The sequence below is a fragment of the Lipomyces doorenjongii genome (assembly GCF_038497915.1).
Source record: "Lipomyces doorenjongii strain NRRL Y-27504 unplaced genomic scaffold V1508scaffold_155, whole genome shotgun sequence".
Classification (NCBI taxonomy): domain Eukaryota; kingdom Fungi; phylum Ascomycota; class Lipomycetes; order Lipomycetales; family Lipomycetaceae; genus Lipomyces; species Lipomyces doorenjongii.
Window position 1 is genome coordinate 1 of NW_027118222.1, and position 18622 is coordinate 18622.

General features: G+C 47.0%; 7 protein-coding genes across 7 annotated transcripts; 3 read left to right on the forward strand and 4 right to left on the reverse strand.

Moving 5' to 3' along the window:
• Positions 1–34: 34 nt before the first annotated feature.
• Positions 35–3740, forward strand: V1508DRAFT_428381 (MRC1-like domain-containing protein). Its single transcript, XM_066941785.1, has 5 exons — positions 35–1299; positions 1347–1401; positions 1456–2708; positions 2767–3233; positions 3286–3740. Exons 1-5 carry the CDS (start codon positions 262–264, stop codon positions 3599–3601), a joined length of 3129 nt encoding a protein of 1042 aa, XP_066792249.1. The 5' UTR covers positions 35–261; the 3' UTR covers positions 3602–3740.
• V1508DRAFT_428382 (uncharacterized protein) lies at positions 3509–5611 on the reverse strand. The gene has a single exon (XM_066941786.1). It carries the CDS (start codon positions 5472–5474, stop codon positions 3717–3719), a length of 1758 nt encoding a protein of 585 aa, XP_066792250.1. The 5' UTR covers positions 5475–5611; the 3' UTR covers positions 3509–3716.
• An 882-nt stretch (positions 5612–6493) lies between these two features.
• Positions 6494–7935, forward strand: V1508DRAFT_378025 (phosphotyrosine protein phosphatase I superfamily). Its single transcript, XM_066937618.1, has 6 exons — positions 6494–6946; positions 7006–7026; positions 7093–7258; positions 7317–7358; positions 7414–7471; positions 7523–7935. The coding sequence occupies exons 1-6, from the start codon at positions 6879–6881 to the stop codon at positions 7675–7677; spliced, it is 510 nt and encodes a 169-aa protein (XP_066792251.1). The 5' UTR covers positions 6494–6878; the 3' UTR covers positions 7678–7935.
• A 240-nt stretch (positions 7936–8175) lies between these two features.
• Positions 8176–11728, forward strand: V1508DRAFT_442795 (chitin synthase-domain-containing protein). The gene is made up of 3 exons (XM_066942356.1): positions 8176–8386; positions 8438–10971; positions 11023–11728. Exons 1-3 carry the CDS (start codon positions 8365–8367, stop codon positions 11554–11556), a joined length of 3090 nt encoding a protein of 1029 aa, XP_066792252.1. The 5' UTR covers positions 8176–8364; the 3' UTR covers positions 11557–11728.
• On the reverse strand, positions 11661–13181 carry V1508DRAFT_428391 (mitochondrial 54S ribosomal protein uL22m). Its single transcript, XM_066941787.1, has 2 exons — positions 12886–13181; positions 11661–12804 (listed from the first exon to the last, which is right to left on the reverse strand). The coding sequence occupies exons 1-2, from the start codon at positions 12989–12991 to the stop codon at positions 11768–11770; spliced, it is 1143 nt and encodes a 380-aa protein (XP_066792253.1). The 5' UTR covers positions 12992–13181; the 3' UTR covers positions 11661–11767.
• A 1067-nt stretch (positions 13182–14248) lies between these two features.
• Positions 14249–15479, reverse strand: V1508DRAFT_435871 (uncharacterized protein; the record flags this gene model as incomplete). Its single annotated transcript, XM_066942082.1, has 2 exons — positions 14249–14935; positions 14994–15479. 2 exons carry the CDS (start codon positions 15477–15479, stop codon positions 14249–14251), a joined length of 1173 nt encoding a protein of 390 aa, XP_066792254.1.
• A 1196-nt stretch (positions 15480–16675) lies between these two features.
• On the reverse strand, positions 16676–17906 carry V1508DRAFT_400964 (uncharacterized protein; the record flags this gene model as incomplete). Its single annotated transcript, XM_066938383.1, has 2 exons — positions 16676–17362; positions 17421–17906. The coding sequence occupies 2 exons, from the start codon at positions 17904–17906 to the stop codon at positions 16676–16678; spliced, it is 1173 nt and encodes a 390-aa protein (XP_066792255.1).
• Between the last annotated feature and the right edge of the window lie 716 nt (positions 17907–18622).

The window sequence follows — 18622 nt, forward strand, 5'->3', positions numbered from 1 at the left end:
ATTATCAATCGCACCGATCAAAGTTAGATGTGCGGCTCATCTGCAGCCCTAATCCTGCAAGACGCGCTAACCCAACGCGTTGCGTCATGGATAACAATTGTCGCGTCGACGCGTTGATGTCCCTCATCTGGACCAGTCGCCGTACACGAGTATGCCGCTATCTTTCTTGATTCACTGAGACAATCGAGACCCGTCCGGCTCTACTTACCGCAGACTCAGACTAAATCATACCGCCAGGTTGTCGCCGTTTCCAATATTAATATGTCTGACGCCGAGACGACGTCAGCTTCAAAAGCGCGTCCCGCACCGAACACCTTGCTTTTTCCTGAATCTGATGCTGAATCAAGTATCGCGTCCTCACCAACGAAGACACCTTCGCGACAACTATCGCGAGATCCTGATGGTAGTGAGGAAATGCTTACTCCGCGTTCACGGGTCAGACGGTTACTCAGCGGCGTTGCTGGCGGGAGTGAAAAAGATGGCAGTGGGGATGATGGGAAAGACGCTGGCAGTGCTAGTGATACGTCGAGTACCGATCACGAAGTTGCGGTGCCGAGGAAGAAAGGTGGGTTGGCTGCGCTGTTGAAAAAACGGAGTTCCACGACTGAAAATTCGGATTCGGCAAGGGAAAATACTGCAGCTTCGTCCTATGAATCTGTCCGGCGAAAGATGCTGTTGCAGCTCGCGAAGGGTAAGGCGCCAGCTACGACGTCGCCAAAAAATAGCTCATCAGCTATCGAAGATGCGAGACGAAGCGCTCCTGATAACCAGGACGATGGCTCGGACAAAGAAAATCGAGGACCAAAATCTACGACGCGTCCACGCAAGTCTACAGCCATCGGTCCATTTCAGCTTGACTCGATGTTTTCCGATGACAAAGACGATGAGAGTGACGACGACGGAGCTGCAGTTTCTGTTACTCCCACTAAGAACGGTATGCCATCGCGTGGGAAGGACCTCTCTGAACTAGAAATGTCCGATAGCGATAACGACAACCACGACACACCTGCGCTTGCAAGAACCGGAAAAGTCAGTTTTGATGACCTCTCCAGTGACGGCGACGATGATGACTTCGACGACGACGATGATATTGATAACTTGAGAGATTTGCTTCACGACAAGACATTCACAAATAACATTCGCAAGAAGCGAGAAGAGCGGTTAGCTATCGAAGCTAAGAAGCGCGCTGCGGAAGAAACGCGCAAGGCGCAGGAAAAAGAGAGGATTCGGCTTGAGCAGGAATTGGAGCGGGAGCGGTTACTCGAAGCGCAATTGGCAAAGAAAAGGACGCCCAGAAAGGTCAGTATTGGTACTTAGTTTAAACGGATACGCTAATTTATGAACAGGCGAGCAAGAAGGCTCTAGAGGAGATGAACAAAGAAACTGCCAGAATACAGCGGAGTAAGTACTATTCGTACGTTGTCACTTAGACTAGGATGACTAACCTATTCCTAGACCGACAATTGGCACTACAGCCCCTTACAGTCAACAAAATCTCCAAAGAATCCCTCTTCGCCAAATTCAACTTCAATCCATCAGCCTTCCTTGCCACCGGCGTCCCAAACTCAAGTTCCTCACAAGCTCCAGGCTCAGACACAGCTAGCACGCCACCTAGTTCGCCATTGCAAGACCCGAATGACGAGAACGCGAACGGATCCGGTACTGCCACTCATCTCGACCCGAACAAAATCCTCCTGGAACAGCAAAACTTGCCAACTACGACCGATCTTGACCGCGACTCAGACCTCGACTCAGATGACTGCGGGCACAAAGTCATCAACAATACTGTTTCGGTCCGGGACCTGATCAAATCCGCGCAAGAAAAAAAGAAAGCTGGAGACGATTGGGCAAAAGGAAAATTAGACGGAAATCTGAAGAAATATCATCCGAATTTGACGACTCCTGTTAAACACGACCTGACAGTCCTGCGTGCCCAGTTACCTGAGGACACGCTGTATATGATTAAGGCTGCCAAAGCGAAGTCTGCGGGGCTAGTGGAGAAGGCGATTGTCCATCTGTCAGATAATGACTCTGACTCTGACCTTGAGATTTTACCGCCTGGACAGGCTAGTGCTAAGAAGAGTACTAGGAAGAAAGTCACGCTCGATAATGTGAAGGTTTCGGCTCGAATGGTGATGCCGCTGTGGAGACGTCTCACGGCATACAAATCGCCGTCCAAACAATTGCGCAGGAGAGGTTATATGACTGATCGTGAGTTGGACGAAATGTTACAGGCAAGAATACGTGAGCAGGCAAGAAAAGAAATGGAGGAGAAACAGGCAGAGATTCTTGCAAAAGGGGGTAAAATCCTATCTGCAGAAGAGAAGAAGAAAGAAGAAGAAATTATTGAGGACCTATTGGAGCGGGAGAGAAGAAATGCAGAAGAGACTCGCAAGAGGGAAAAACGTGAACGAAGGCGGAATGGCGAAGTAGACGACGAGGAGAATTTTGTTGATGAGGAGGAAGATGAGGAGGAGGACGAAGACGAGTATGAAGAGGAAGATATTGCCGAATTTCTCTCCGATGAAGCGGAAGAGGACATCGACGACGACGACGAAGTCGTCGGTGAGAGCGAGGAAGATGCCGACGACCACGTAGATACGCGTGATGAGCCTGAACCTGGCCTAACCCAGTTTTTCCAACCAACCCAGGACGATGGTGACAACCTGGAGAATATCCACGGCAACGACGAGCTATTGCAGGTGAAGGTATGTCGCTGGACTTACTGACATAATGGGTGGGCTTCAGTACACTAATGTCTGTCAGACTCCTCCATTACTACAACTTCCACCTCGAAATGCCGATTCATCGCCATTGTTCCCATCCTCTTCCGAGCTCAAGATAAGCCGTTCTACGGACCAGAGTGATGCATATGATGATGGCTTGTCACTGAACCTGACAAAATCCAAACGTCACTATTCCAGTCCAGAGCTTAATCGTCATCTAACTGCCGCCGACACCGAACCCTCTAAAGCAGTGACGTCGTTTTCCACAATGCTAAAAGCACAGGGCAAACAAGATAAGCTCGTCAGACGACTAAAGAAATCGCGCATAATGAAGGAAATGTTCGACGAGCATGCCGAGGAGTCAGATGACGAGTGGAAGGGTGTTGGTGGTGCTAGTGATCTAGACAGTGAATCAGATGAAGATGAATATGATTCGGAGTTGGAGGCTATGGTGAATGATAACGTGGATGAGAACGCAGATAGGGCTCGCGTAGCTGCGTTGTTCGCGTGAGTGCATTGGGTTGACTTTCTCTGACGTTTTTTATTAACAATTGCGCAGGGCCGACGAACTTGATCGAGACGAGAAGCTCGTCAACGAGATGATCAAAGGTGTCCATGGTGGCTTCCGGAAACATCACAAACGAGGAGGATACGACTTGTCAGATTCCGATGATGAAGCGGCATATGCGGAGAGAAGACGACAGAGGCGAGAGACAAAACGTCGTAAGCATTTGCTCAAAGATGAGAAAATATCCTCGTTGGCTGAAAACCCTAAAGCCCGAGCGTTTTTCAAGACAATTGAGGAAGATGAACGTAGGCCTGCTGAGCCTCAATATGTCAATATTGATGATTTGGAGGCCCTGCTGAACGCGTAGCATAATTATCGGGATTATCCTGAGTTTATGGCTACATGTATTGTCGTGTACTATAGGGTTATGATTTTATTTTAAGTCAAATGATGTAGCAAATGGTATATTTCCGTCCATAACCTTATTCCACGATTTGCCAATTAATACAAACCAGCAAGACCCCCTTATCGCTATAGCTGTCGTACCCTGCCTTGAAAAACGCATCCATATCGTGATCGGTCACATGGACCCTCCAGACAGGCTTATAAAGCCGCAATATCGTGCCTCTGCTTAATCGCATGTCGCTCAACATCATGGTCGTCAAAGACACATCGTTCGGCCCACCGTTGGTCGCAACCAATGACGAGACATTCGTAGCATCAAATAGGAATGCCCAGGCCTTCTCTCGCTCGCCAGGACTCTGTATGCCAAAATCATCATCACTCGAACACTCGTGCTGTCTGTCACACCTCTGCAAATGCACAAGCGTAAACCCGGCATAATTCTTGCTGCCGTAGCTATATCCTTTATTATTCAGTAAGACTTTCCAAAACTCATATGTCCGTACACCTCGTCTCGTTTTGATCCCGGCCGCTTTGACTGCGTCCATATTATCTGCCCGACGCTTTGAAATAACCACAGAAGGACTAACTGTCCCTGCCAACGAATTCAATTGGACGTCGCTGTGCACTTTGAGCACCCACGACGCGACTAACCCGGCAATTCCAGTCGTATATTTAGACTGACTTTTATTTTGCTGGACTGTCTTAGTGGCGGTAGGAGTCTGAGGATATCCTGGCTTCGACGTGGAAAATGGAGGAGTAGATGACATGTCATAACATGGGTTCTGCTGAATTCGCCTAGCAATTTGCGACCCGGTGACAAGTGATTTTGTCTTTGCAGACGGTGACGGCATGAGAGGCAGAAACCGAGGCCAAACAGGCCTTGGTGTCTTGAATGATTTCTCGCTCTGCACATCCTCTAATTCTTCGTCTGTCACTTCTTCTGGTACTTCGCCCCCAACAATTGAATGTGGAATAGAAGGTGATATGAGATCAAGGTCGATCACTCCTGCCCGGCTGTACCTAATAACTGCTGGTGTTTCTCGGAACTGCGTGTCGAGGACTTGGGACGTGTCTTCGATAGGATCGCGACCAGCTGCAGGTAGACTAGGTATTTGTGTTTCGATATCATCAATTATCCGCATTTTTGAAGGACGAGTCGACACAGTATCCTCTTGCGATGATATAATCTCAATAGCGTCTGAGTCTTCCTCTGACCTTAAGTTCATTGCGCGACGATTAGCTCGCCATATTGGAGCAGCACTGCTGTGCTTGGGACTTGGACGAAGCACAGGGACTTGAGAGCCCTCAGAATCACTATCATTTTCCCCTTTTCGCTTAATGCCTAGACTTAGGTCACTCTCTTCCTCGATGTCGTCACTATGTATCATTAATTCGCATGCGTCATCGACAGCATTGAATGCTACCGTGCGCGATCGTGCCGGTGTGCCCTCGCAACTATTTAACTCGCCTCGAGCTAAGGATCGTGTTGGTAACCTGGGCGGTCCTGACGAGTCCGTTACATCTCTACTGCTCGCATGGTGAGAAGGCGTGGTATTTAGTTGTTCTTGTGGAAACGCCGGAAACATCTTCCGGCACCTCTCAACAGCATACCCCTTCTGACCCGCATGCCCACTCTCCACAGTAACAGATGGCGCTGTAATCGTCCATCGACGAGGAGTATCTGACGTCAGCCACGTCACATGCTCCGCCTCATCCTCGTTACGACAGTCGTCGTCCGAAATATTTTCAGAGATATCGTCACTGCTGGGCAAGAGAGACGCCGAGCACGATCGCTCTCGGGTGCCGAAACGAGGAAATGTTGGTGTTGAAGGCATTTCCGGCACCTTGTATTTAAATCATCATGCCGATTACACGCCAATTCACTCGTGTTTGGGACTGTAGATTGTTGTTGTTTTATCGACAAACTTCGCGTAAATGCGACAATTTCACGACGCGTCCTTGCGGTGTCGCGTACGCATACCGCTGCCTGTAACCTTATTTTGGGATGATATTTCCCCCCACCTGCTTAAGCTGATCCCTGAACTTATCACACAATAGAGTTACCATCGGCCGCGTGGGAGGCCAATGCAGGGTGATTATTCTGACTGCGGTGGTCCAGTCGGTGGTGCTGAATTATTGTGCGGAACGATTTGACAAATATCTCCATGTATAACTAGTCATCAACAATCGTCTGCTGGTTCCTGCTAGTACAATGGCACAAGGCCGCAAGAATCATCAGCATTACCCTAATGTCTGCACTCTTGCAAATTCCATTTAATGTTTAATCCATTCTCTTACAGGACCACGCAGGTCTACGTACCTTAGCTGGTACAGGCTTTATGTGATTGAGAAAAATCTGGCAGTCTTACAGAGAGTTGCATGCGATAAAGACTGTCGAGTGCACTATAGGCACGATGGTCGAGACAAAATGGTGTATACGTCTGTATTTTAGATTACGTGTCGGACTTCAAATGTTATAGAGTGTGCAAGCGGATGCGAATAAAATCTCTTGGAATCTCACCCAGACCGTCGTTGGCAGATGCCTTTCTGCAGATTGACGTAAATGGAGCACATCAAGTGAATTGATTTCACGGAAGCACCATAAGGTGGGGGTTAGTTCCATAAACTTAGGTAAATTTCGCCTAACGTTAAGCCACTCCTCCATCAGAGAATAGAGAGATATCTTTGGATAGGATCTACGGGTGCCCTCGTAGTTATGGACTACATAGAACAAATCCTAACTTTAGCGGGATATGTCGTTGCCCGAGATCTAAATTTACCTGTCGCATAATATAAAGGGCGAGTTAAGCGTTTATACTCTCGATCCGTGAACCCGGAACAGGCAGAGTGGGGGTCAGTTGGCACCCACGAAGGAATGACCAAATCAGCTCAATCTGAGAGTTGGGTCAGATTTCGATGTCTCTGGTGGCAACGTGGGATCCCGGGCCCGATCAGAGCAACCTTGCACCATCATTACACAGATCCATATCCTTAAACCCACCCAACCTGTGGACCCCCATAAACTATAGCGACAGAGCAGTCTGCAATCCACAGCAAGAAGTCACGCGCCAGACTTGTTTCCAATAAAGCCGCCGTACGATCTCTTTTCCAAACAACGAGATTACGCGTGGAGTGCATGTGCGCAGAGCAGCCTCAGCAATACCTTCTACTCAAGAATATTGAATCGTACATCTCGTAATCCACACTTTAGTAAGACTTGATTCTGACATACGTACAACATGACGAGGGAGCCTTCGAATTCGGGTGACAACAAGATCTCCGTCGCCTTTTGTTGCTTAGGGAACATGTGAGTGTACATTATCTGCAGTGGCAGTCGGCCGCTAGGAAACTAATTGTTGCCTATAGTTGTCGGTCACCGATGGCTGAGTACGCAACCGTTTGATTTTGCACTTTTTAGCGTTCTTGAACTTGATTACCAACCGATGGTTACAGGGCCGTGTTGCGACATGCCACGAGCGAGATGAAGCTTTCACACTTGATCAACGAAATTGATTCCTTCGGCACGAGCGGATTTCATTCTGGGGATGGACCTGACAGGCGAACAGTGCAGACATGTCGTGCAAACGGTGTCCCAGTGAACCATGTGTCACGCCAAGTGGTATGTTCGTTGCTGGTTTCTCAATGTGGGCCTACAATAACGTGCTGTTGCAATTTAGCGGTTATCTGATTTTGAGAGATTCGATTACATCTTTGCTATGGTGAGTCGGTATTAGTCGATTTTGCTGTTTGAGTTATTTCATTGACCTTCTGCAGGATAGGGAAAACCTAGAAGACTTGAAATACATGCAGCCACGAGGGAGTAAATCAAAGAGTAAGATTGGGTGCTTCTTTCTAAGCGGATGACAACTAACGACATGTACAGTAATGCTTTTCGGTGCATACTGCGAGGATGCCAGGATGGACAAGATCATCAGCGATCCGTACTATGGTGGTCCTGATGGTTTTCAGAGCAGTTTCCGGCAACTAGATCACTTTTCTCGAACGTTCTTGAAGAAACTTGCGACCGGAACAGCGTAATAAGGGAGATACTGGCGTATGTCGGTTCATTTGTTGAAATTAGATTACAGGGATACATCGGAGTTGATTTTCATATACTCAGCTGCTATGGCTCGTACATACGCGATTTATTTGTGTACACGGATAATGGATAAGCATATCTTTTCTTTTCTGGTATAGGCGTCTCATATATATAGTTTAAAGCAAGTGCACATGAGTACACCCTCAACGATTGTCAGTTAGCGATTATCTCAGATCTCAATATTTTCTCTACACGGTCAGTGTACTCTCTGGCACGCAATAATGCCAATGAGATGTCTTCAAATGCCTTTATTCAGCTTTTTTCGGACGATGAGATAAAAATAAAAGCCACGCGAGTGTGGCGGTGATGCGTCGGCTGAAAACTCCACGGCTGGCATAAAATTAGCTTTCCCTAGGCGCGGCGCGAAACGAGAGATGACCCTGAATTCTTAGTACAAAGGCCTTGAATAGCGACGAGAGCCACACGCGTGCGTCAGCCCCCAGGGGTATGTCGACAAAAGCGCTCCGCCTCCTGCGCCCGCTGTCGTTTCAATAGTATAAGTAGACTCCTGTTATACATCGCTTTTAGCTTGACAAATTTCGTCCTTACTATCTAATTACGTTTGATTCAGCTGTCCTGGTTCTGCAAAAATTACAGAAAGTTTTACTTTATTTAAGGGGCTCCTCATGTCGAACCAACAGCCGCACGGTAAGTGTCTCGGTTGTCGAGGTTCAAGTTCTCGCTAAATTCTTCGGATAGACGATGAAGGGCTATATGGTGCTTCGAATGCCTTCCCGACTCATATGCCACCTATTCCACAGCCATACCAGACTGGTATGAATCAGAACGTCCTCTATGATGCTCCAATGAGCGACGAGTCAGATGAGGACGACGCGGACACCCCCATGCATTCAGATCCTCACGGCGACGTCACGTCACCATACACTTCTCCACATCCCCGTATGACGTCGCCCGGATATCCAGCGTATCTGAATCAGCCGGTCACTCAGACATATCAACCAGCTTATGATCACTATGTCAATACCACTCATCGACCTATTAGCCCCTTGCCAGCAATGCCGCAGTCAGTCTTCGCAGTCCCCAATGACAAAGATGCGTCGGACATCTATGAAGGACAAGAGGATACTTACCCTCTTACATCCTTTCCTCAGCGACCGGGAATGGTTGACGTTCAGCACCTAGATCATCACCAGCTCGGCCAATACAATATGTCCCCGTCGCCACATGACTCATATGATAATACCTATTATAACGGAAACTTCCATGGTGGCACATATGATCTCAACACGTACGATGACGCAGAAGATGAAGACGATTATACGGACGACGAGGATTTGCAAGGCTATCCCGACGCTCAAGGGTATTACCAGCAGGAACAATATCCTGAAAACATATTGGCGGATGGATATGCTCCAACAAGCACGGTCGGCCCCTATCAGAATTACCCAAGAGAAGATGTTGGCGAAGACGAGTTTGAAGTGGGCGAGCGTCCTTTGCTCCCTGCCGAAGGACAACAACCGCGACGTCATCTCACCACCAAACGTGTTCGGCTATTCCGGGGTAACTTGGTCCTGGACTGCCCCGTTTCGAGTGAGCTTCTGAAGAGAAGCGCGAATACCGCAGACCGCGAGTTTACTCATATGCGGTATTCGGCGGCAACTACAACGCCAACAAATTTTTCGAAAATGAATTTCACGCTACGGCAGCGCTTGTATACACCCCCGCGCCAAACCGAGTTGTTTATTGTTGTGACGATGTACAATGAGGACGATATTTTACTGGCAAGAACTCTCAAAGGCGTGTTTGAAAATATCTACTACTTTTGCAAGCTTAAGAAAGGAAAACCAGGCGCTGAGGTCTGGGGGCCAGAGGGTTGGAAGAAGATCGTCGTCTGTGTTGTCGCGGATGGCCGTGAAAAGTGCAATCCTCGTGCTCGAGCAGTCATGTCTGCATTAGGCTGCTACCAGGATGGCGTCGCCGTAAATGCAGTCGATGACAAGCCTGTCACAGCGCACCTATACGAATACACCACACAGATTGGAATCTCCCGAACCAACCCAACAGTCTCGTTCGCTGCCAGCGATAGCTCCAAGAGCCAGATGTTCCCCGTCCAATTACTGTTCTGCATCAAGGAAAAGAATGCCAAGAAGATAAATTCTCATAGGTGGTTCTTTGACGCGTTTGGGCCGATTATGGAACCAACGGTTTGCGTTTTGCTTGACGCAGGTACGAAGCCTGGAAGCGACTCTTTATATCACCTTTGGCTTGAGTTTTATAGAAATCAGCATGTTGGCGGCGCTTGTGGTGAAATTCGAGCAGATCTCGGAAAGGCCGGCAAGAACTTAGTTAATCCGCTTGTTGCTGCTCAGAACTTTGAGTACAAAATGTCGAACATTCTCGACAAACCTCTGGAGTCCGCATTTGGATTTATCTCGGTTCTTCCGGGTGCGTTTTCGGCCTATCGTTATATTGCATTGCAGAACGATGTGAACGGTCAGGGTCCGTTGGAGAAGTACTTTAAAGGCGAAACATTGCAAACTCATGCTGGTATTTTTACCGCGAATATGTACCTTGCTGAAGATCGAATTCTCTGCTTTGAACTTGTTGCAAAGAGAGGTGCTTCGTGGGTACTGCGCTACGTCAAATCTGCTCATGCGGAGACTGATGTCCCGGACAGACTTCCTGAATTGGTTTTACAGCGAAGGCGGTGGCTCAATGGATCTTTCTTTGCGGCATTGTACTCAATTACGCATGTCTTCAGTATCTGGCGATCGCATCACTCTGTGTTACGAAAGCTAATGTTGCACGTCGAGTTCTTCTACCAGACGTTCTCAATGCTCTTTTCTTGGTTTGGAATCGGCAACTTCTTCCTCGTGTTCCGGCTGTTAACTTCCAGTCTCGGTGCTGACAATATGCACTTCAGTCCCGGAAAATATCTTGGCGTTGTGTTCGAGTGGTTATACATGGGATGCCTTGTTACATGTTTCGTTTTATCTTTTGGTAATAAACCGAAAGGTACAAAGGCCGCGTACTATATTATGGTGATCTTCTTCGCAGTTTTGATGGTCTATCTGGGGTTTGCAGTCGTCTTTATATCTGTCAAAGCCGTACAAGCCGTGGTAAACGACGCGGCAAGGCAGGGGGGTATTACCGTCAAGGATTTCTTCACTAACTCTGTCCTTCGAGGTATTGTTGTCTCGCTGGGATCTACCTACGTGTTATATTTCGTTGCCTCCTTCATGTTTTTCGAGTTTGGGCATATGTTCCATAGCGTATGCTTCTATTTCTATCACCGTCTAATTCATGCTGCTAATCGGTCTTAGTTTATCCAATACTTGCTTCTAAGTCCGTCGTATATTAACGTCCTGAATGTGTACGCGTTCTGCAATATTCACGATATTTCATGGGGTACGAAAGGCGACACTGGCAACAAGACCGACCTCGGTGTCGCGAAGACTACCGACACGGGCCAAATTAAAATTGCACTGCCAACGAAGACAAGCGAGATAGACACCGCGTATTTAGCCAATCTTGATGTCATCAAGGAAAAGCTAGAGGAAAAGCCGGAGACGCCAACTCCCGAGGAAAAGGAGAAGGATTACTATGCGCTGGTTCGTTCTGTCGTTGTTTTAGTTTGGATGTTGAGTAATTTCGTTATTGTGGCTGTTGTACTACAGACAGCTGGTATAGCTAGTTTGGGTGGCTCCTCAAGCAATAACAACACCTCGGACGGCATCAGCGCTACGCAAAGCTACATCGCGGACACGTATTTGAAAGTTGTTCTTTGGTCTGTAGCAGCAATGGCAGCAATCCGATTTGTTGGAGCTACGTGGTACCTGATTACCAGATTTTTTTAGACGTATCTGATTTCGCTTGATTAAAAAATTCTCTTAAGAAAGTTTCCCAACGACTTCTTGGTATTAGTTTGTTTACTCTGACTGCTTCGACGTTTATGACTCTTGTACTATTTAGTGACATGAAATGGATGATCGTATAGGCTTCCAATATATTTATGTACAAATTAAGTGGTTATCGATACAGATTCCGTTTTATACATATTAACCGTCTTCACCACGTATAATGAGCTCCAGTCTTATCATAAATAGGCTTGTTTGCGACTGGAATCCATGGGTTCTTGTTCATCATTTTTTCCTCCTTATTCTTCGCGATTCTTCTTTTCGTAACTGGTGTCTTCAAGATAACCTGAACGTGGTGCTCCTTCCGCTTCATAATACCCATTCGACCCCTTCCCTTGATGTCGCGTAAGAATGGCTGGACAGCCTTTGGTTTGGGCTCCTTTCCGGACCAAATCTGATCGATATATAGTCCCGTTTCGGGAATTCCCATCGCTTTGGCCTCCTCAATGCCGCGATATAATAATTTCTCCATGTCTCTTGCGATAGCCTTGGTATTGAAATGGCAGTGCGCGATCGCCTGGTGGATATTCATCCGTCGCAGAGACCGAAGGAAGGGCGTGACCTTCTTAATACTACCTTTCTGGGTATGCGACTTTAGCCACACACTTGGCTCAATCAATTCCTTTTCCCTCGCGGACAGCTTCAGTTTGTACTTCTTGCCTTTAATGAGCAAGTCTTCAACGCCTGTCGTCTGCTTGAGATAAACCGCTTTTCGTAACGGTCCCAGGTAATGATCCAGAGCTGTTTTTGGTTCGGGTCTGATTCTAGCCATAAGTTCTGTATCATCCTGGGGCATGGTGATAGCCTTTTGTGCCGCTCCATCAACTTGCTCCGCCAGCTTCCCAGTCTCACTGTCGGCACCATAACGGTCCAATGCCTCATTTAGTCGGTCTCGTTCCCTCTCTTCGTCAGTCTTCGTAATCTCGGCTTGTCGGCGTCGATATTCGACGCTCTTATCCAAGTTCTCAAACAATTCCGGTCGGCTCTCAGACTTGGGAGCCAGCGAATCGAAAAGTGAACCTTCGCTTTCTTCAGCATCATCGGCTTTCGGCGTTTTCTTTCCAGACTTTTTGCGATTGTCATTGTCGTCGTTCTTATTTCCGGAATCCCCTCGGCCGCCCAAGAAATTGGCAAGATTGAGTCGCGTGGAGAATATACTGCGCACCGTTACCTGCGATGGTTTGGCAACTATCGGTCACAAAATTGATTAGCACTGTTTTCTCAGAGTTGCACGGGACAATCATAGTGCAGAGTAATAGACATACATACCTGGAACGATGGCACTAAGAGTGCCACGGCATCCCGCAGGTCCATTCCTCCTCGTGGACAACACGAGCGGCCGTAAGGGCACCGACAAGCCACGCGCCAACGCCATTGGTCACTAATAGTGTCAATATCTATCCCTGCGATATCTATCCCTCTGTCTGTTAAGAGAAGATATTTGAAGGTGGAGTGTACTAAGCTCTGGACCAAAAAAATCCTACGAAAGTTTCAGTCGTCGCGATTTTGTCGGAAAAACCTTGACTGGCGACTATGGGCGACCATGATGACATTCTAGAAGGGTTTTGTAGAGTGCGCCCCGCGGACAGAAATATCGCGATAGCCTTGACAACGGTTCGGCTAGCATTTACAATTGACCATGTCAGTATTCACTGTCGAGTCCGACTATAGGATGCCTCTTTATGGGACGAAATGCTCTGTGCGGTTGCATATATCCGTCATGGTGGTTGGCACGCATTTGCAAATCGCACGACAATTTCATTTACTTTATATATAGGCACAATTGCAAAGCTGATTAGTTGGCTGAATGATGCAGCAAAGCGAGATATTTATTATCGCCCACTTGTCTACTGATAAATTACGCACCCATTTCTCACCGACTTTAATGGGCTCTTGGGAAACTGATTCGGCACGCTTCGTAAGAAGTAAATCGGCCATTTTTCGCACGTCCGCAACTCTAGGAGAAGTCCCCGCTTATCCATCTTATGTATCTATTCTAGAAACACTTCCTCTTCGATTTGAGTGACTTTTCCAGCCGATGCGATAGAATCGCGTAGTGATATGCGTCCGTTTAAAGGGAGTGAAGCGTAGTGTAGGGAACATCGTACAAACGCGAAGCGCTCCTAATACTTGAAATTTCGCCTCTTTTATAGGCTTGAATTGCTAAGAGAATTCTTCCTTCCTTACTTTGATCGTTTTGGGCCATGGCTACTACGTTATAAAAGTAGACCTAGAAGGCGTGTGAAAAAAATTAACAGGTGGTCCGCTCGCTTGCCGATCACGTTAGTAGGTTAGTGAAAAATATTGTTATAATCGATGAGAGCGGCATGAGACTACTGACTTCGCAATAGTTAAAACACCGACAACATCTTTCATGGCAGTGCGGAGAAAACCGCTGTCTCTCTCGTTGCCGTGGATATTGATCATGACCACGTAGTCCATCAGCCATGCCGCTGTGTCCGGCCGCGATTACGTTGTACTTCTGCTTTGTAGTCCACCAAAAGTGACTAATCTTCTTTGCGGATCAAATCGCCGACGAATTTGTTCCGTCGCTTTACTCTCCGTTAGCGAGATTTGACTCTCGGCAGTGACGGATGAGTCTGTAGCCCAGTGGGACGCTATGTGCAACCTTTTATGTACATATCGCATGAGTATTAACTGGAAGATCCTCGTCGCTATCGGAGTCTATAATAGCGTCCTGCCGATCGATAGCCAACTCGTCAAGACCTTGCAAAGCTCTTAATTCTCTCTCAAGATATGACGCACCCACTCGAAGCCCATAATCACCTTCCAGATTCCCGCAATTAAAATCATCTTCATCTTCAAGAATCTTATCTATAGTTTCTGCTGCACCACTTGCACGTAATACACGACCAACCGCCAATTGGATATTGCAAAGGAGAGCTGAAGGTAATGCAACCCGTTCAGGTCCTTGGCCAAAGAAGAGTTCGTCACCCTCAAAGTGCTGAGAAAACTGTAGAGGTAGATCTCCCCTTTGCACTAGTATTCTGAGAAAGTAGTGGCCATCTTGACATTCTAGACCAAATTTGAATTTGTCAAAAGCCTGATGCTCATCAGGGCTTAATAAGAGTGCATTAGATGGATCGTTGATGCTTTGGCCAGTTAGTAAAGTTTCCATCTCTTGACCTGCAAATTTAGAAAGCATAACCCTCAATGGACTACGATTACTGGCACTGAAGGGGATAATATGAGCAGCATGAAGCGTTGCCCTGCCATTAGGCGGCGCGGGGATTGGCAACGGTCCTGTGTCTTCCATTACCCCTCCCACAACACTAAACTGGCCATCGCGGGCTAGTAGCTATGTAGATGAGCATTAGCCAGTTACATTCCATTAACTGAGAACGTCGTTTTTATACCAGTTGCTTCAAATTCTTTTGCTTCCTGGAAGCTGTGTTCCTATCAGATGGTGTAGGAGTTTTGCCCTTGGTCTTCAAATCGATCAACATCTCATACAACGGAAGCGTCCATCTCACTAATTCGTCCAGAAAGGTCAAGTGTTGAAAGCGTTCTGCAACGTCGTCCCAAGTTAGCGGTGTTCTTGGGGTGAATCCTCGCAAAATCGTAACTCTACTAAACGATCCACCAGCCGGTCTCAAAAACTGCGAGAGCTGCGCTCTTTTCACGTAGGTGTTCGTTAACTGTGTCCATAGATCATTTGACAGTCCGTTGGGGTCATAACCTTCATCGAGCAGAGCATGGGCTATCGGGATGGCGTCTATGCTCCTGTTCGAATACTCGAACAGGAGAGAAAACGAACGCGCACGTAAACGAGCCAAAATCATTATCAAAGTATCCACCGTTGTCTTTTCCTCATTGTCGATCTGTTGGACACTGGAAGCCATGGATAATTGGGTTAACTCGCCCCAAACGGCGACATCCGGAGAGCGACATGCGTGAAGGATCGAGATAAGCGCCGCAACGTCTCTAAAGGGTTTGTTTTGGGGTGCGGGACAAATGAGTCCCAATATCGCACAACCGTCACTAGAGGATTGAACTATAAATTGGTATGTGCGTAAGTTTAGGTGCACTTATTCTCTACTAACCCCTTATTAATTAATTATTAGTTCGATACTCATAATCAGGAAAAGAGAGGGTTTGGGTTAACGCCAACCATCACTAATAATTTGTTGGCATAAGATATGTAGCGATAAATGTAACTCACAATGCAAAAAGAAAAATTTTTACTATTCTGGTAAAGTCCCCGTTCACGCGACACCCAACTTTCATTAAAGCCGGGCTTGTTCGGAGTTCCTGAAGGCGTATTGGGCACTCACGCATTCTGTACAGACGTATCAGCACAACCGTGTCCTTGAATGTCAACTGCACTAAATCTGCACTATCGGATCTCTGTTCCACTCGGCATCCACGCCAATAATGACGACCGTATTTGGAGTCGAAAATAAAATAGCTTGCATTAAAGTTTAAACATCAGGTACTAGGGCTGCGCAGTAAAATCTAGGGCCAAGGGTTATTTTTGCTTAGGTCTCAACTCGCTTGAAACGCATAACTGCATAAACTCACAGTTCTAAATCATTGTACGGACAGTTAACTCATACATTCTGACCAGTTCTAAGTGATTAGACATCAACTTCTTTACCTCCTCAACGGCCATATAATGTTGCATTTAAAGTTCGGTAAGGGTGTTTGAAGTTAACTATAGTTAGTAGGTTAGTGTAAAATAATTGTTATAATCGATGAAGCGGCACAACCAATGCGCGACCAGACGCCTAACAATCAAAAATCAAACGCGGCTACTCGTCCTGATGAATGAGACCGCTGACTTCGCATTAGTTAAACCGCTGTCTCTGCCGTGGACGTGTATATATTGATCATGACCCCGTAGTCTATCAGCCATGCCGCTGTATCCGGCCGCGATTACGTTGTACTTCTGCTTTGTAGTCCACCAAAAGTGACTAATCGTCTTTATGGATCAATTCGCCGACGAATTTGTTCCGTCGCTTTACTCTCCGTTAGCGAGATTTGACTCTCGGCAGTGACGAGGGAGTCTGTAACGCAGTGGGACGCTATCTGCAACCTTTTATGTACATATCGCATGAGTAGTAACTGGAAGATCCTCGTCGCTATCCGAGTATATGATACCGTCCTGCCGATCGATAGCCAACTCGTTAAGACCTTGCAAAGCTCTCAATTCTCTCTCAAGATATGACGCACTCACTCGAAGCCCATAATCACCTTCCAGATTCCCGCAATTAAAATCATCTTCATCTTCAAGAATCTTATCTATAGTTTCTGCTGCACCACTTGCACGTAATACACGACCAACCGCCAATTGGATATTGCAAAGGAGAGCTGAAGGTAATGCAACCCGTTCAGGTCCTTGGCCAAAGAAGAGTTCGTCACCCTCAAAGTGCTGAGAAACCTGTAGAGGTAAATCCCCCCTTTGCACTAGTATTCTGAGAAAGTAGTGGCCATCTCGGCATTCCAGACCAAATTTGAAATTGTCAAAAGCCTCGTGAGTCAAGGCATCTAATAAGAGTGCATTAGATGGATCGTCGATGCTTTGGCCAGTTAGTAAAGTTTCCATCTCTTGACCTGCAAATTTAGAAAGCATAACCCTCAATGGACTACGATTACTGGCATTGAAGGGGATAATATGAGCAGCATGAAGCGTTGCCCTGCCATTAGGCGGCGCGGGGATTGGCAACGGTCCTGTGTCTTCCATTACCCCTCCCACAACACTAAACTGGCCATCGCGGGCTAGTAGCTATGTAGATGAGCATTAGCCAGTTACATTCCATTAACTGAGAACGTCGTTTTTATACCAGTTGCTTCAAATTCTTTTGCTTCCTGGAAGCTGTGTTCCTATCAGATGGTGTAGGAGTTTTGCCCTTGGTCTTCAAATCGATCAACATCTCATACAATGGAAGCGTCCATCTCACTAACTCGTCCAGAAAGGTCAAGTGTTGAAAGCGTTCTGCAACGTCGTCCCAAGTTAGCGGTGTTCTTGGGGTGAATCCTCGCAAAATCGTAACTCTACTAAACGATCCACCAGCCGGTCTCAAAAACTGCGAGAGCTGCGCTCTTTTCACGTAGGTGTTCGTTAACTGTGTCCATAGATCATTTGACAGTCCGCTGGGGTCATAACTTTCATCGAGCAGAGCATGGGCTATCGGGATGGCGTCTATGCTCCTGTTCGAATACTCGAACATGAGAGAAAACGAACGCTCACGTAAACGCGCCAGAATCGTTATCAAAGTATCCACCGTTGTCTTTTCCTCATTGTCGATGTGTTGGACATTGGAAGCCATGGATAACTGGGTTAACTCGCCCCAAACTGTGAGATCCGGAGAGCGACATGCGGAGGATCGCGATAAGCGCCGCAAAGTCTCCTAAGGGCTTTTTGGCGCGCTTACGGTGGCGGGACAAATGAGTCCTAACATCGCATAACCGTTACTAGAGTATTGAACTATAAATTGGTATATGCGCAATTGTAGGCGCGCTTATTCTCTACTAACCCCTTATTAATTAATTATGAGTTCGATAAAGTAGTTCATAAGCGAGTGTGCCACACAAGCGAGTGTGCCACACCAACGTAAAAACACCACCACACAACTTCAAATCATCAATGCATTCACCAATTGACATTCAATCAACGGGCTCTGAAAGCAGAATATCCTTAGCCATCCAAGCTATTGATAGGGGCCAAATTCAGAGTAACAGTTTAAGCTGCAAAGACATACAATGTTAATAGAATGACACTCAAGCGACGACGCGAAGGCATCCTTTCACGACGCGATTCCACACCCAATAGTTTAAAGTTCACGCCTAGCGAGGAATTGGTTATTGTTCAGCACATCCTCGACTTGGATATTCGCCTCGACTAGTTAATGTTGAAGATATGGCCAATCAACTGCTTGCTACGCGTGTGCGAGGCAAGGTGGGCAAGAACTGGGCTTCAAATTTCACTAAACGTCGCCCGGAGCTAAAAACCAGATTTAATCGTAAGTATGACTACAAGCGGGCC

Excerpts from the sequence above, each read along its gene's own strand:
- V1508DRAFT_378025 (XM_066937618.1), top strand. The coding sequence starts at position 6,879 with ATGACGAGGGAGCCTTCGAATTCGGGTGACAACAAGATCTCCGTCGCC. Across the intron at positions 7,359-7,413 it reads TCGATTACATCTTTGCTATG|GATAGGGAAAACCTAGAAGA; the intron begins GTGAGTCGGTAT and ends GACCTTCTGCAG. Across the intron at positions 7,472-7,522 it reads ACGAGGGAGTAAATCAAAGA|TAATGCTTTTCGGTGCATAC; the intron begins GTAAGATTGGGT and ends CGACATGTACAG.
- V1508DRAFT_428382 (XM_066941786.1), bottom strand. The coding sequence starts at position 5,474 with ATGCCTTCAACACCAACATTTCCTCGTTTCGGCACCCGAGAGCGATCG.
- V1508DRAFT_428381 (XM_066941785.1), top strand. The coding sequence starts at position 262 with ATGTCTGACGCCGAGACGACGTCAGCTTCAAAAGCGCGTCCCGCACCG. Across the intron at positions 1,300-1,346 it reads AGAAAAGGACGCCCAGAAAG|GCGAGCAAGAAGGCTCTAGA; the intron begins GTCAGTATTGGT and ends ATTTATGAACAG. Across the intron at positions 3,234-3,285 it reads CGCGTAGCTGCGTTGTTCGC|GGCCGACGAACTTGATCGAG; the intron begins GTGAGTGCATTG and ends ACAATTGCGCAG.
- V1508DRAFT_442795 (XM_066942356.1), top strand. The coding sequence starts at position 8,365 with ATGTCGAACCAACAGCCGCACG. Across the intron at positions 8,387-8,437 it reads GTCGAACCAACAGCCGCACG|ACGATGAAGGGCTATATGGT; the intron begins GTAAGTGTCTCG and ends TTCTTCGGATAG. Across the intron at positions 10,972-11,022 it reads TTGGGCATATGTTCCATAGC|TTTATCCAATACTTGCTTCT; the intron begins GTATGCTTCTAT and ends AATCGGTCTTAG.
- V1508DRAFT_428391 (XM_066941787.1), bottom strand. The coding sequence starts at position 12,991 with ATGGCGTTGGCGCGTGGCTTGTCGGTGCCCTTACGGCCGCTCGTGTTG. Across the intron at positions 12,805-12,885 it reads TCTTAGTGCCATCGTTCCAG|TTGCCAAACCATCGCAGGTA; the intron begins GTATGTATGTCT and ends TGTGACCGATAG.